The 19,563-nt window shown below is 33.7% G+C and overlaps 1 protein-coding gene across 1 annotated transcript in view; it reads right to left on the bottom strand.

Moving 5' to 3' along the window:
- LOC131938086 (diacylglycerol kinase delta) overlaps positions 1-19,563 on the bottom strand; it is a 173,844-nt gene that overhangs the window by 62,037 nt on the left and 92,244 nt on the right. Inside the window, exon 19 of the mRNA XM_059295982.1 lies at positions 14,833-15,009. Coding sequence (XP_059151965.1) covers positions 14,833-15,009 — 177 coding nt within the window. The remainder of the gene's footprint in view (positions 1-14,832; positions 15,010-19,563) is intronic.

Raw genomic sequence — 19,563 nt, 5'->3', positions numbered from 1 at the left:
CACAAGACAATTTTTTATATAGACCTGCTTATACCTGGACACAATTTTTTATATAGACCTGCTTATACCTGGACACAATTTTTATATAGACCTGCTTATACCTGGACACAAGACAATTTTTTATATAGACCTGCTTATACCTGGACACAAGACAATTTTTTATATAGACCTGCTTATACCTGGACACAAGACAATTTTTTATATAGACCTGCTTATACCTGGACACAAGACAATTTTTTATATAGACCTGCTTATACCTGGACACAATTTTTTATATAGACCTGCTTATACCTGGACACAATTTTTATATAGACCTGCTTATACCTGGACACAATTTTTTATATAGACCTGGTTATACCTGGACACAAGACAATTTTTTATATAGACCTGCTTATACCTGGACACAATTTTTATATAGACCTGCTTATACCTGGACACAATTTTTATATAGACCTGCTTATACCTGGACACAAGACAATTTTTTATATAGACCTGCTTATACCTGGACACAATTTTTTATATAGACCTGCTTATACCTGGAAACAAGACAATTTTTATATAGACCTGCTTATACCTGGAAATAATTTTTTATATAGACCTGCTTATACCTGGACACAATTTTTTTATATAGACCTGCTTATACCTGGACACAAGACAATTTTTTATATAGACCTGCTTATACCTGGACACAATTTTTTATATAGACCTGCTTATACCTGGAAACAAGACAATTTTTATATAGACCTGCTTATACCTGGAAATAATTTTTTATATAGACCTGCTTATACCTGGACACAATTTTTTTATATAGACCTGCTTATACCTGGACACAAGACAATTTTTTATATAGACCTGCTTATACCTGGACACAAGACAATTTTTTATATAGACCTGCGTATACCTGGACACAATTTTTTATATAGACCTGCTTATACCTGGACACAAGACAATTTTTTATATAGACCTGCTTATACCTGGACACAAGACAATTTTTTTATATAGACCTGCTTATACCTGGACACTTTTTTATATAGACCTGCTTATACCTGGACACAAGATAATTTTTTATATAGACCTGCTTATACCTGGACACAATTTTTTATATAGACCTGCTTATACCTGGACACAATTTTTTATATAGACCTGCTTATACCTGGACACAATTTTTTATATAGACCTGCTTATACCTGGACACAATTTTTTATATAGACCTGCTTATACCTGGACACAAGACAATTTTTATATAGACCTGCTTATACCTGGACACAAGACAATTTTTTATATAGACCTGCTTATACCTGGACACAAGACAATTTTTTATATAGACCTGCTTATACCTGGACACTTTTTTATATAGACCTGCTTATACCTGGACACAAGACAATTTTTTATATAGACCTGCTTATACCTGGACACAAGACAATTTTTTATATAGACCTGCTTATACCTGGACACAAGACAATTTTTTATATAGACCTGCTTATACCTGGACACAAGACAATTTTTTATATAGACCTGCTTATACCTGGACACAATTTTTTATATAGACCTGCTTATACCTGGACACAATTTTTATATAGACCTGCTTATACCTGGACACAAGACAATTTTTTATATAGACCTGCTTATACCTGGACACAAGACAATTTTTTATATAGACCTGCTTATACCTGGACACAAGACAATTTTTTATATAGACCTGCTTATACCTGGACACAATTTTTTATATAGACCTGCTTATACCTGGACACAATTTTTATATAGACCTGCTTATACCTGGACACAAGACAATTTTTTATATAGACCTGCTTATACCTGGACACAAGACAATTTTTTATATAGACCTGCTTATACCTGGACACAAGACAATTTTTTATATAGACCTGCTTATACCTGGACACAAGACAATTTTTTATATAGACCTGCTTATACCTGGACACAATTTTTTATATAGACCTGCTTATACCTGGACACAATTTTTATATAGACCTGCTTATACCTGGACACAAGACAATTTTTAATATAGACCTGCTTATACCTGGACACAATTTTTTATATAGACCTGCTTATACCTGGACACAATTTTTATATAGACCTGCTTATACCTGGACACAATTTTTTATATAGACCTGCTTATACCTGGACACAATTTTTTATATAGACCTGCTTATACCTGGACACAAGACAATTTTTATATAGACCTGCTTATACCTGGACACAAGACAATTTTTTATATAGACCTGCTTATACCTGGACACAAGACAATTTTTTATATAGACCTGCTTATACCTGGACACTTTTTTATATAGACCTGCTTATACCTGGACACAAGACAATTTTTTATATAGACCTGCTTATACCTGGACACAAGACAATTTTTTATATAGACCTGCTTATACCTGGACACAAGACAATTTTTTATATAGACCTGCTTATACCTGGACACAAGACAATTTTTTATATAGACCTGCTTATACCTGGACACAATTTTTTATATAGACCTGCTTATACCTGGACACAATTTTTATATAGACCTGCTTATACCTGGACACAAGACAATTTTTTATATAGACCTGCTTATACCTGGACACAAGACAATTTTTTATATAGACCTGCTTATACCTGGACACAAGACAATTTTTTATATAGACCTGCTTATACCTGGACACAATTTTTTATATAGACCTGCTTATACCTGGACACAATTTTTATATAGACCTGCTTATACCTGGACACAAGACAATTTTTTATATAGACCTGCTTATACCTGGACACAAGACAATTTTTTATATAGACCTGCTTATACCTGGACACAAGACAATTTTTTATATAGACCTGCTTATACCTGGACACAAGACAATTTTTTATATAGACCTGCTTATACCTGGACACAATTTTTTATATAGACCTGCTTATACCTGGACACAATTTTTATATAGACCTGCTTATACCTGGACACAATTTTTTATATAGACCTGGTTATACCTGGACACAAGACAATTTTTTATATAGACCTGCTTATACCTGGACACAATTTTTATATAGACCTGCTTATACCTGGACACAATTTTTATATAGACCTGCTTATACCTGGACACAAGACAATTTTTTATATAGACCTGCTTATACCTGGACACAATTTTTTATATAGACCTGCTTATACCTGGAAACAAGACAATTTTTATATAGACCTGCTTATACCTGGAAATAATTTTTTATATAGACCTGCTTATACCTGGACACAATTTTTTTATATAGACCTGCTTATACCTGGACACAAGACAATTTTTTATATAGACCTGCTTATACCTGGACACAAGACAATTTTTTATATAGACCTGCGTATACCTGGACACAATTTTTTATATAGACCTGCTTATACCTGGACACAAGACAATTTTTTATATAGACCTGCTTATACCTGGACACAAGACAATTTTTTTATATAGACCTGCTTATACCTGGACACAAGATAATTTTTTATATAGACCTGCTTATACCTGGACACAATTTTTTATATAGACCTGCTTATACCTGGACACAATTTTTATATAGACCTGCTTATACCTGGACACTTTTTTATATAGACCTGCTTATACCTGGACACAAGATAATTTTTTATATAGACCTGCTTATACCTGGACACAATTTTTTATATAGACCTGCTTATACCTGGACACAATTTTTTATATAGACCTGCTTATACCTGGACACAATTTTTTATATAGACCTGCTTATACCTGGACACAATTTTTATATAGACCTGCTTATACCTGGACACAAGACAATTTTTATATAGACCTGCTTATACCTGGACACAAGACAATTTTTTATATAGACCTGCTTATACCTGGACACAAGACAATTTTTTATATAGACCTGCTTATACCTGGACACAAGACAATTTTTTATATAGACCTGCTTATACCTGGACACAATTTTTATATAGACCTGCTTATACCTGGACACAAGACAATTTTTTATATAGACCTGCTTATACCTGGACACAAGACAATTTTTTATATAGACCTGCTTATACCTGGACACAAGACAATTTTTTATATAGACCTGCTTATACCTGGACACAATTTTTTATATAGACCTGCTTATACCTGGACACAATTTTTATATAGACCTGCTTATACCTGGACACAAGACAATTTTTTATATAGACCTGCTTATACCTGGACACAAGACAATTTTTTATATAGACCTGCTTATACCTGGACACAAGACAATTTTTTATATAGACCTGCTTATACCTGGACACAAGACAATTTTTTATATAGACCTGCTTATACCTGGACACAATTTTTTATATAGACCTGCTTATACCTGGACACAATTTTTATATAGACCTGCTTATACCTGGACACAAGACAATTTTTTATATAGACCTGCTTATACCTGGACACAATTTTTTATATAGACCTGCTTATACCTGGACACAATTTTTATATAAACCTGCTTATACCTGGACACAAGACAATTTTTTATATAGACCTGCTTATACCTGGACACAAGACAATTTTTTATATAGACCTGCTTATACCTGGACACAAGACAATTTTTTATGTAGACCTGCTTATACCTGGACACAAGACAATTTTTTATATAGACCTGCTTATACCTGGACACAATTTTTTATATAGACCTGCTTATACCTGGACACAATTTTTATATAGACCTGCTTATACCTGGACACAAGACAATTTTTTATATAGACCTGCTTATACCTGGACACAAGACAATTTTTTATATAGACCTGCTTATACCTGGACACAAGACAATTTTTTATATAGACCTGCTTATACCTGGACACAAGACAATTTTTTATATAGACCTGCTTATACCTGGACACAATTTTTTATATAGACCTGCTTATACCTGGACACAATTTTTATATAGACCTGCTTATACCTGGACACAATTTTTTATATAGACCTGGTTATACCTGGACACAAGACAATTTTTTATATAGACCTGCTTATACCTGGACACAATTTTTATATAGACCTGCTTATACCTGGACACAATTTTTATATAGACCTGCTTATACCTGGACACAAGACAATTTTTTATATAGACCTGCTTATACCTGGACACAATTTTTTATATAGACCTGCTTATACCTGGAAACAAGACAATTTTTATATAGACCTGCTTATACCTGGAAATAATTTTTTATATAGACCTGCTTATACCTGGACACAATTTTTTTATATAGACCTGCTTATACCTGGACACAAGACAATTTTTTATATAGACCTGCTTATACCTGGACACAAGACAATTTTTTATATAGACCTGCGTATACCTGGACACAATTTTTTATATAGACCTGCTTATACCTGGACACAAGACAATTTTTTATATAGACCTGCTTATACCTGGACACAAGACAATTTTTTTATATAGACCTGCTTATACCTGGACACAAGATAATTTTTTATATAGACCTGCTTATACCTGGACACAAGATAATTTTTTATATAGACCTGCTTATACCTGGACACAAGACAATTTTTTATATAGACCTGCTTATACCTGGACACAATTTTTTATATAGACCTGCTTATACCTGGACACAATTTTTTATATAGACCTGCTTATACCTGGACACTTTTTTATATAGACCTGCTTATACCTGGACACAAGATAATTTTTTATATAGACCTGCTTATACCTGGACACAATTTTTTATATAGACCTGCTTATACCTGGACACAATTTTTTATATAGACCTGCTTATACCTGGACACAATTTTTTATATAGACCTGCTTATACCTGGACACAATTTTTTATATAGACCTGCTTATACCTGGACACAAGACAATTTTTATATAGACCTGCTTATACCTGGACACAAGACAATTTTTTATATAGACCTGCTTATACCTGGACACAAGACAATTTTTTATATAGACCTGCTTATACCTGGACACAAGACAATTTTTTATATAGACCTGCTTATACCTGGACACAAGACAATTTTTTATATAGACCTGCTTATACCTGGACACAAGACAATTTTTTATATAGACCTGCTTATACCTGGACACAAGACAATTTTTTATATAGACCTGCTTATACCTGGACACAAGACAATTTTTTATATAGACCTGCTTATACCTGGACACAATTTTTTATATAGACCTGCTTATACCTGGACACAATTTTTATATAGACCTGCTTATACCTGGACACAAGACAATTTTTTATATAGACCTGCTTATACCTGGACACAAGACAATTTTTTATATAGACCTGCTTATACCTGGACACAAGACAATTTTTTATATAGACCTGCTTATACCTGGACACTTTTTTATATAGACCTGCTTATACCTGGACACAAGATAATTTTTTATATAGACCTGCTTATACCTGGACACAATTTTTTATATAGACCTGCTTATACCTGGACACAATTTTTTATATAGACCTGCTTATACCTGGACACAATTTTTTATATAGACCTGCTTATACCTGGACACAATTTTTTATATAGACCTGCTTATACCTGGACACAATTTTTTATATAGACCTGCTTATACCTGGACACAAGACAATTTTTATATAGACCTGCTTATACCTGGACACAAGACAATTTTTTATATAGACCTGCTTATACCTGGACACAAGACAATTTTTTATATAGACCTGCTTATACCTGGACACTTTTTTATATAGACCTGCTTATACCTGGACACAAGACAATTTTTTATATAGACCTGCTTATACCTGGACACAAGACAATTTTTTATATAGACCTGCTTATACCTGGACACAAGACAATTTTTTATATAGACCTGCTTATACCTGGACACAAGACAATTTTTTATATAGACCTGCTTATACCTGGACACAAGACAATTTTTTATATAGACCTGCTTATACCTGGACACAATTTTTATATAGACCTGCTTATACCTGGACACAAGACAATTTTTTATATAGACCTGCTTATACCTGGACACAAGACAATTTTTTATATAGACCTGCTTATACCTGGACACAAGACAATTTTTTATATAGACCTGCTTATACCTGGACACAATTTTTTATATAGACCTGCTTATACCTGGACACAATTTTTATATAGACCTGCTTATACCTGGACACAAGACAATTTTTTATATAGACCTGCTTATACCTGGACACAAGACAATTTTTTATATAGACCTGCTTATACCTGGACACAAGACAATTTTTTATATAGACCTGCTTATACCTGGACACAAGACAATTTTTTATATAGACCTGCTTATACCTGGACACAATTTTTTATATAGACCTGCTTATACCTGGACACAATTTTTATATAGACCTGCTTATACCTGGACACAAGACAATTTTTAATATAGACCTGCTTATACCTGGACACAATTTTTTATATAGACCTGCTTATACCTGGACACAATTTTTATATAGACCTGCTTATACCTGGACACAATTTTTTATATAGACCTGCTTATACCTGGACACAATTTTTTATATAGACCTGCTTATACCTGGACACAAGACAATTTTTATATAGACCTGCTTATACCTGGACACAAGACAATTTTTTATATAGACCTGCTTATACCTGGACACAAGACAATTTTTTATATAGACCTGCTTATACCTGGACACTTTTTTATATAGACCTGCTTATACCTGGACACAAGACAATTTTTTATATAGACCTGCTTATACCTGGACACAAGACAATTTTTTATATAGACCTGCTTATACCTGGACACAAGACAATTTTTTATATAGACCTGCTTATACCTGGACACAAGACAATTTTTTATATAGACCTGCTTATACCTGGACACAATTTTTTATATAGACCTGCTTATACCTGGACACAATTTTTATATAGACCTGCTTATACCTGGACACAAGACAATTTTTTATATAGACCTGCTTATACCTGGACACAAGACAATTTTTTATATAGACCTGCTTATACCTGGACACAAGACAATTTTTTATATAGACCTGCTTATACCTGGACACAATTTTTTATATAGACCTGCTTATACCTGGACACAATTTTTATATAGACCTGCTTATACCTGGACACAAGACAATTTTTTATATAGACCTGCTTATACCTGGACACAAGACAATTTTTTATATAGACCTGCTTATACCTGGACACAAGACAATTTTTTATATAGACCTGCTTATACCTGGACACAAGACAATTTTTTATATAGACCTGCTTATACCTGGACACAATTTTTTATATAGACCTGCTTATACCTGGACACAATTTTTATATAGACCTGCTTATACCTGGACACAATTTTTTATATAGACCTGGTTATACCTGGACACAAGACAATTTTTTATATAGACCTGCTTATACCTGGACACAATTTTTATATAGACCTGCTTATACCTGGACACAATTTTTATATAGACCTGCTTATACCTGGACACAAGACAATTTTTTATATAGACCTGCTTATACCTGGACACAATTTTTTATATAGACCTGCTTATACCTGGAAACAAGACAATTTTTATATAGACCTGCTTATACCTGGAAATAATTTTTTATATAGACCTGCTTATACCTGGACACAATTTTTTTATATAGACCTGCTTATACCTGGACACAAGACAATTTTTTATATAGACCTGCTTATACCTGGACACAAGACAATTTTTTATATAGACCTGCGTATACCTGGACACAATTTTTTATATAGACCTGCTTATACCTGGACACAAGACAATTTTTTATATAGACCTGCTTATACCTGGACACAAGACAATTTTTTTATATAGACCTGCTTATACCTGGACACAAGATAATTTTTTATATAGACCTGCTTATACCTGGACACAATTTTTTATATAGACCTGCTTATACCTGGACACAATTTTTATATAGACCTGCTTATACCTGGACACTTTTTTATATAGACCTGCTTATACCTGGACACAAGATAATTTTTTATATAGACCTGCTTATACCTGGACACAATTTTTTATATAGACCTGCTTATACCTGGACACAATTTTTTATATAGACCTGCTTATACCTGGACACAATTTTTTATATAGACCTGCTTATACCTGGACACAATTTTTATATAGACCTGCTTATACCTGGACACAAGACAATTTTTATATAGACCTGCTTATACCTGGACACAAGACAATTTTTTATATAGACCTGCTTATACCTGGACACAAGACAATTTTTTATATAGACCTGCTTATACCTGGACACAAGACAATTTTTTATATAGACCTGCTTATACCTGGACACAATTTTTATATAGACCTGCTTATACCTGGACACAAGACAATTTTTTATATAGACCTGCTTATACCTGGACACAAGACAATTTTTTATATAGACCTGCTTATACCTGGACACAAGACAATTTTTTATATAGACCTGCTTATACCTGGACACAATTTTTTATATAGACCTGCTTATACCTGGACACAATTTTTATATAGACCTGCTTATACCTGGACACAAGACAATTTTTTATATAGACCTGCTTATACCTGGACACAAGACAATTTTTTATATAGACCTGCTTATACCTGGACACAAGACAATTTTTTATATAGACCTGCTTATACCTGGACACAAGACAATTTTTTATATAGACCTGCTTATACCTGGACACAATTTTTTATATAGACCTGCTTATACCTGGACACAATTTTTATATAGACCTGCTTATACCTGGACACAAGACAATTTTTTATATAGACCTGCTTATACCTGGACACAATTTTTTATATAGACCTGCTTATACCTGGACACAATTTTTATATAAACCTGCTTATACCTGGACACAAGACAATTTTTTATATAGACCTGCTTATACCTGGACACAAGACAATTTTTTATATAGACCTGCTTATACCTGGACACAAGACAATTTTTTATGTAGACCTGCTTATACCTGGACACAAGACAATTTTTTATATAGACCTGCTTATACCTGGACACAATTTTTTATATAGACCTGCTTATACCTGGACACAATTTTTATATAGACCTGCTTATACCTGGACACAAGACAATTTTTTATATAGACCTGCTTATACCTGGACACAAGACAATTTTTTATATAGACCTGCTTATACCTGGACACAAGACAATTTTTTATATAGACCTGCTTATACCTGGACACAAGACAATTTTTTATATAGACCTGCTTATACCTGGACACAATTTTTTATATAGACCTGCTTATACCTGGACACAATTTTTATATAGACCTGCTTATACCTGGACACAATTTTTTATATAGACCTGGTTATACCTGGACACAAGACAATTTTTTATATAGACCTGCTTATACCTGGACACAATTTTTATATAGACCTGCTTATACCTGGACACAATTTTTATATAGACCTGCTTATACCTGGACACAAGACAATTTTTTATATAGACCTGCTTATACCTGGACACAATTTTTTATATAGACCTGCTTATACCTGGAAACAAGACAATTTTTATATAGACCTGCTTATACCTGGAAATAATTTTTTATATAGACCTGCTTATACCTGGACACAATTTTTTTATATAGACCTGCTTATACCTGGACACAAGACAATTTTTTATATAGACCTGCTTATACCTGGACACAAGACAATTTTTTATATAGACCTGCGTATACCTGGACACAATTTTTTATATAGACCTGCTTATACCTGGACACAAGACAATTTTTTATATAGACCTGCTTATACCTGGACACAAGACAATTTTTTTATATAGACCTGCTTATACCTGGACACAAGATAATTTTTTATATAGACCTGCTTATACCTGGACACAAGATAATTTTTTATATAGACCTGCTTATACCTGGACACAAGACAATTTTTTATATAGACCTGCTTATACCTGGACACAATTTTTTATATAGACCTGCTTATACCTGGACACAATTTTTTATATAGACCTGCTTATACCTGGACACTTTTTTATATAGACCTGCTTATACCTGGACACAAGATAATTTTTTATATAGACCTGCTTATACCTGGACACAATTTTTTATATAGACCTGCTTATACCTGGACACAATTTTTTATATAGACCTGCTTATACCTGGACACAATTTTTTATATAGACCTGCTTATACCTGGACACAATTTTTTATATAGACCTGCTTATACCTGGACACAAGACAATTTTTATATAGACCTGCTTATACCTGGACACAAGACAATTTTTTATATAGACCTGCTTATACCTGGACACAAGACAATTTTTTATATAGACCTGCTTATACCTGGACACAAGACAATTTTTTATATAGACCTGCTTATACCTGGACACAAGACAATTTTTTATATAGACCTGCTTATACCTGGACACAAGACAATTTTTTATATAGACCTGCTTATACCTGGACACAAGACAATTTTTTATATAGACCTGCTTATACCTGGACACAAGACAATTTTTTATATAGACCTGCTTATACCTGGACACAATTTTTTATATAGACCTGCTTATACCTGGACACAATTTTTATATAGACCTGCTTATACCTGGACACAAGACAATTTTTTATATAGACCTGCTTATACCTGGACACAAGACAATTTTTTATATAGACCTGCTTATACCTGGACACAAGACAATTTTTTATATAGACCTGCTTATACCTGGACACAAGACAATTTTTTATATAGACCTGCTTATACCTGGACACAATTTTTTATATAGACCTGCTTATACCTGGACACAATTTTTATATAGACCTGCTTATACCTGGACACAAGACAATTTTTTATATAGACCTGCTTATACCTGGACACAAGACAATTTTTTATATAGACCTGCTTATACCTGGACACAAGACAATTTTTTATATAGACCTGCTTATACCTGGACACAATTTTTTATATAGACCTGCTTATACCTGGACACAAGACAATTTTTTATATAGACCTGCTTATACCTGGACACAATTTTTATATAGACCTGCTTATACCTGGACACAAGACAATTTTTTATATAGACCTGCTTATACCTGGACACAAGACAATTTTTTATATAGACCTGCTTATACCTGGACACAAGACAATTTTTTATATAGACCTGCTTATACCTGGACACAAGACAATTTTTTATATAGACCTGCTTATACCTGGACACAATTTTTTATATAGACCTGCTTATACCTGGACACAATTTTTATATAGACCTGCTTATACCTGGACACAAGACAATTTTTTATATAGACCTGCTTATACCTGGACACAAGACAATTTTTTATATAGACCTGCTTATACCTGGACACAAGACAATTTTTTATATAGACCTGCTTATACCTGGACACAAGACAATTTTTTATATAGACCTGCTTATACCTGGACACAATTTTTTATATAGACCTGCTTATACCTGGACACAATTTTTATATAGACCTGCTTATACCTGGACACAATTTTTTATATAGACCTGGTTATACCTGGACACAAGACAATTTTTTATATAGACCTGCTTATACCTGGACACAATTTTTATATAGACCTGCTTATACCTGGACACAATTTTTATATAGACCTGCTTATACCTGGACACAAGACAATTTTTTATATAGACCTGCTTATACCTGGACACAAGACAATTTTTTATATAGACCTGCTTATACCTGGACACAAGACAATTTTTTATATAGACCTGCTTATACCTGGACACAATTTTTATATAGACCTGCTTATACCTGGACACTTTTTTATATAGACCTGCTTATACCTGGACACAAGACAATTTTTTATATAGACCTGCTTATACCTGGACACAATTTTTTATATAGACCTGCTTATACCTGGAAACAAGACAATTTTTATATAGACCTGCTTATACCTGGAAATAATTTTTTATATAGACCTGCTTATACCTGGACACAATTTTTTTATATAGACCTGCTTATACCTGGACACAAGACAATTTTTTATATAGACCTGCTTATACCTGGACACAAGACAATTTTTTATATAGACCTGCGTATACCTGGACACAATTTTTTATATAGACCTGCTTATACCTGGACACAAGACAATTTTTTATATAGACCTGCGTATACCTGGACACAATTTTTTATATAGACCTGCTTATACCTGGACACAAGACAATTTTTTTATATAGACCTGCTTATACCTGGACACAAGATAATTTTTTATATAGACCTGCTTATACCTGGACACAATTTTTATATAGACCTGCTTATACCTGGACACAAGACAATTTTTTATATAGACCTGCTTATACCTGGACACAATTTTTTATATAGACCTGGTTATACCTGGACACAATTTTTATATAGACCTGCTTATACCTGGACACAATTTTTATATAGACCTGCTTATACCTGGACACAAGACAATTTTTTATATAGACCTGCTTATACCTGGACACAATTTTTATATAGACCTGCTTATACCTGGACACAAGACAATTTTTTATATAGACCTGCTTATACCTGGACACAAGACAATTTTTTTATATAGACCTGCTTATACCTGGACACAAGATAATTTTTTATATAACATAAAGTTCTGTGTTTACAATCCCATAAAGTTCTTTATTTACAATCCCATAAAGTTCTTTATTTACAATCCCATAAAGTTCTTTATTTACAATCCCATAGAGTTCTGTGTTTACAATCCCATAAAGTTCTCTTTACAATCCTATAAAGTTCTTTATTTACAATCCCATAAAGTTCTTTGTTTACAATCCCATAAAGTTCTTTATTTACAATCCCATAAAGTTCTTTATTTACAATCCCCTTAAGTTCTTCAGGAGTGACAAAAATTGTGTTTGCCCTTTGAAATTTACCAATAAAAAGGAGAAAATGGATTATTTTCTTTAAATATATAATAATACACCATTATTTAAATGACTATAAAGAAAAGTGTGGGTCTCTTCCTAAATATTAGTAAATGTATCAAATAGATAATATAGTGACCCACACTTTTCTTTTTAGTTATATAGATAGTAGTGTATTTTTATATATTTTAAGAAAATCATTTATTTTATCTTTTAAAGTTAATAATTATATAAAAGCTTGTTAATAATAATTAAACAGTTTTTAATTAATTTTTTTTTTCACTACTTATAAAACTTTTTAATACAATAGTTGCATGACTAAAACCTGTTGCACACCAGATGAGGTTGAAAAATGTGCGTATAATCAAGCGAAAATTAGTAATTTATATTGGCAACTTTAATTAATAAAAAATATTAATTAATCATTCATCTAAGTCAAATTTGATGTCAAAGTGCATTGTCATGGGGTCTTGACCCCCGTGCCAAGTTTGAAACTAATCGGTCAGTTACAAAGAGATCAAAATTGTGCCCTGCATTTTCTATCCATGAGAAAACACTGCAGATAGACAGACTGACAGTAAGTTAAATGGAAGTTTATAAAAATTACATTGACTTTCACTCATTTAAGTGTGTAATATGGGAGAAAAAAGGAAGGAAAGAATACATGAATCTTCTACTAGCCCTAGCCCTAAAATTAAATTGAGTACAGGTTAGAATGGAAATATAATCTACTGGGGGTGGGGGGGGGGGGGGGGGGGTAAATATACTGAGGGGTAATCAAAAGGAAGGTGTTGATTGAGGGTAATATGCTACCCCTTTGGGCAAATGGACAGGTGAGTTAGTTAAGCCTGACCTGGTAATGCCATTGGGTTAGGGTTAGTGTCAGCACAAGTTAAGCCTGACCTGGTAATGCCATTGGGTTAGGGTTAGTGTCAGCACAAGTTAAGCCTGACCTGGTAATGCCATTGGGTTAGGGTTAGTGTCAGCACAAGTTAAGCCTGACCTGGTAATGCCATTGGCTGTAGAAAGGGCAGTCTGATTGCTGGCAGGTAATGAATTTCTTCTTTACACTTTGAGACTGGAGGTGTTCCCAGTTTAGAGTCCACACTAGATGAGCGATTGAATGTGCTCATACTGCTGATACGACGTGATGCTGGGCTCAGTGGAGAACTGCTAGTCTCTACATGATGGGAAGTAAAGGGAAACAATAAACATATTCTACCAGATTCTATTTTAAAAAGTTTAAGTAATTAAAAATAGATTAAAAATCATGTCTTTATTCCGAGTTGCCATCCCCAGTAGTGTTATATAAGAATCTTCCAGAAAGTTTAGGGGAGATCACTCCCTTTTTTTTTTGCTATGCATTTTGTGCTATTTTGTCCTCTTTTTACTTTCTCGTATATACGTAGTATAGAGAAAGTATTGTAATCGTGCAAAAAAAAAAAAAATCGAGATTTTTACAAATCTCGACGTTTTACACCTCACTGATACGGAAAAACATAATTTTGCAATCTTGTCCGTATGTCTGTGTGTGTGTCTGTGTGTCTGTGTGTCCGTGTGTAAACACGATAACTTGAGTACCGTTACAGCTAGGTTGATGAAATTTCATATATAAGTATTATATCAAAATCGTAGATCCGTATCAACTTTTGAGCGATTTCCGACAACCGGAAGTGGTACTTTTTCTACTTTGAATTTTTCAAAAGCCTATAACTTGAGTACTATTTCAGATAGATACATGAAATTTCACATGTAAGTAAAAGATGTAATTCTCTACCTTCTGTTAAATTTTGAGTAATTTCCGTTGACCGGAAGTAGTAATTTGCGCTACTTCCGATTTCTCAAAAAACTAATGTAAATTTTAAAAGTACTAATAATATTGCGCACTATTATGCGCTTTTTTATTTCGCGTTCACTTGGTGTGCAATTAATTTGTCTACGAGATTTTATTCTATTTTTAAAACTTTAAGTATTTAAAATGGATTAAAAATCATGTCTATAGCCCGAGTTCCCATCCCCTGTTATTTTATATAAAAATATTCGAGAAAGTTTAGGGGAGATCACTCCCGGTTTATTTTTATTGTATAGGAAAATAAGTAACAAAGTGACCAAATACTTCTTTACATTTGAATACACTAGAAGCTCTTTAACTCCTATGGGTATACTAAATTTGTATTCAAAGTATTATAATTTAACATATTCCATTGCAAAATATACAACATTTAATGATCAAACTGATTTATTCTCGCCATTAATCAGATTAATGGCGAGAATTAATTGTTTCAAAATGTTCCGCTGATGAAGAGTGTCAAAATGTGTCAATGCATCCAGCTAACCAGTTCTATTTATCTGTTGCTCGTTTCTTATAGCTTATGGTTTCAATCATTCATCGTCATCTCCTTTAATTTTTTTAACTTACTTTATTTACAATGGATTAATAAACTTCAAACTTCCATGTTTGTTCTTTATATTTATAGCTGAGAAACTTCTGTCAGCAATAAAAAAATTGCTGGTATCCCTCCCCCCAAACAAAACACGGTTTAGGGGCCACAGTGAGGTTATGGTAGTCTAGAATTAGTCCGCCTGTTTAATACGTAATAGCAAGAATTGTGATGCTACTTTTATTTACCCCCCCCCCCCCCCTACAGCCAGCCAAGCAATAACAAATATGAGCTTAGGGTCACAGTGAGTTCACACAAGTGTCGTAGTTAAAAGGAGGGGCTGGTTAGACTTCAAAAACAGTTTAACTGAAGGGGGATTAGAAGTACAGAAGTTTGTATCTGACCGATTCAAGAATGTCGGTGACATCATCAAAATATTAAACAAGACTGCTTTACATGCGATCCTAGTATTAGTTAAGAAATTGTATTTAGATCACTACAACTTAACTACACTGCTAGCTCATGATAAAGTAACATTAAGCCTTGGAAAAAAAGGTCGCAGTGACCGTCATGTCAGCATGATGTCAGGTATACAAAGGCCAGCAATGGTCAGAGACCCATTTATAAATGTTAGTTTAGTCCCGCAAAATGGTTTCCTGCTAAAAATTACTGTATACTGTATTCGAGCTTTAAATTTTATACCCATCAAATTCTCTATTTAGATTCTTAATTTCTATCATGTTTAGTAAAAGTAGCGACGTAATATTAATGACGTCACTAGATTTATGCATAGCTTACACAGCAGTGGGTATGGTACCATCTATGCATGGACGAATGACGAAAAGGTCCATAAGAGATAAAAATGCTCCGGAGGCTCTTTGATAAAAAAGTTTTTCAAAACAGTCTTGATTCTTTTTTTTAACTTTTTAACTCCAAGTTTGCTAATCCAGAAAGTGAAAAAATATGGTACTTGAATCCAGGAATCCGGGGTAGCCCGGAAAAGTGGCACCCCTGCAAAAGTCAGACTCCCCCCTAAAATGACGTCACACCTCAGCCAACAGCCATCTCCCCCCCCCTGCCACCTACCCCACATCCTCAAAATTGAATTAGAAATGTGCTTTCTAAAAAAATTCTGAAATTCGTAGAAATTCTGAATCTTGGCCTAAATCTACATTTCATTTTAGTCTAACACAGTCAGACCTAGTCATATATTTCATTTTAGTCTAACAGTCAGACCTAGCGCAATCATTTTAGTCTAACACAGTCAGACCTAGTCATATATTTCATTTTAGTCTAACAGTCAGACCTAGCCATACATTTCATTTTAGTCTAACACAGTCAGACCTAGCTATACATTTCATTTTAGTCTAACACAGTCAGACCTAGTCATATATTTCATTTTAGTCTAACAGTCAGACCTAGCCATACATTTCATTTAAGTCTAACACAGTCAGACCTAGCCATACATTTCATTTTAGTCTAACACAGTCAGACCTAGCCATACATTTCATTTTAGTCTAACACAGTCAGACCTAGCCATACATTTCATTTTAGTCTAACACAGTCAGACCTAGTCATATATTTCATTTTAGTCTAACAGTCAGACCTAGCCATACATTTCATTTTAGTCTAACACAGTCAGACCTAGCCATACATTTCATTTTAGTCTAACACAGTCAGACCTAGCCATACATTTCATTTTAGTCTAACACAGTCAGACCTAGCCATTTTAGTCTAACACAGTCAGACCTAGCCATTTTAGTCTAACAGTCAGACCTAGCCATACATTTCATTTTAGTCTAACACAGTCAGACCTAGTCATATATTTCATTTTAGTCTAACAGTCAGACCTAGCCATACATTTCATTTTAGTCTAACACAGTCAGACCTAGCCATACATTTCATTTTAGTCTAACACAGTCAGACCTAGCCATACATTTCATTTTAGTCTAACACAGTCAGACCTAGCCATACATTTCATTTTAGTCTAACACAGTCAGACCTAGCCATACATTTCATTTTAGTCTAACACAGTCAGACCTAGCCATTTTAGTCTAACACAATCAGACCTAGCCATTTTAGTCTAACACAGTCAGACCTAGCCATTTTAGTCTAACACAGTCAGACCTAGCCATACATTTCATTTTAGTCTAACAATCAGACCTAACACAATCAGACCTAGCCATTTTAGTCTAACACAATCAGACCTAGCCATTTTAGTCTAACACAGTCAGACCTAGCCATTTTAGTCTAACACAATCAGACCTAGCCATTTTAGTCTAACACAATCAGACCTAGCCATTTTAGTCTAACACAATCAGACCTAGCCATTTTAGTCTAACAATCAGACCTAACACAGTCAGACCTAGCCATTTTAGTCTAACACAATCAGACCTAGCCATTTTAGTCTAACACAGTCAGACCTAGCCATTTTAGTCTAACACAGTCAGACCTAGCCATTTTAGTCTAACACAGTCAGACTTAGCCATTTTAGTCTAACACAGTCAGACCTAGCCATTTTAGTCTAACAGTCAGACCTAGCCATTTTAGTCTAACACAGTCAGACCTAGCCATTTTAGTCTAACAGTCAGACCTAGCCATTTTAGTCTAACAGTCAGACCTAGCCATACATTTCATTTTAGTCTAACAATCAGACCTAGCCATTTTAGTCTAACACAGTCAGACCTAGTCATTTTAGTCTAACAGTCAGACCTAGCCATTTTAGTCTAACAGTCAGACCTAGTCATATATTTCATTTTAGTCTAACAGTCAGACCTAGTCATATATTTCATTTTAGTCTAACAGTCAGACCTAGTCATATATTTCATTTTAGTCTAACACAGTCAGACCTAGTCATATATTTCATTTTAGTCTAACACAGTCAGACCTAGCCATTTTAGTCTAACACAATCAGACCTAGCCATTTTAGTCTAACACAGTCAGACCTAGCCATACATTTCATTTTAGTCTAACAATCAGACCTAACACAGTCAGACCTAGCCATTTTAGTCTAACACAATCAGACCTAGCCATTTTAGTCTAACACAGTCAGACCTAGCCATTTTAGTCTAACACAGTCAGACCTAGCCATTTTAGTCTAACACAGTCAGACTTAGCCATTTTAGTCTAACACAGTCAGACCTAGCCATTTTAGTCTAACACAGTCAGACTTAGCCATTTTAGTCTAACACAGTCAGACCTAGCCATTTTAGTCTAACAGTCAGACCTAGCCATTTTAGTCTAACAGTCAGACCTAGCCATTTTAGTCTAACAGTCAGACCTAGCGCAATCGACAAAAAAAAAATGCAGCTATTTGAGTGTCCGTTTGACTTAAGTACTGTAAAACTCCATTA

The sequence above is a fragment of the Physella acuta genome, unplaced genomic scaffold (assembly GCF_028476545.2).
Source record: "Physella acuta isolate Inbredline_101_S28 unplaced genomic scaffold, ASM2847654v3 ptg000233l, whole genome shotgun sequence".
Lineage (NCBI taxonomy): Eukaryota > Metazoa > Mollusca > Gastropoda > Physidae > Physella > Physella acuta.
The sequence above is the reverse complement of the archived record's forward strand: the minus strand, read 5'-3'. Positions and strand labels throughout refer to the sequence as shown.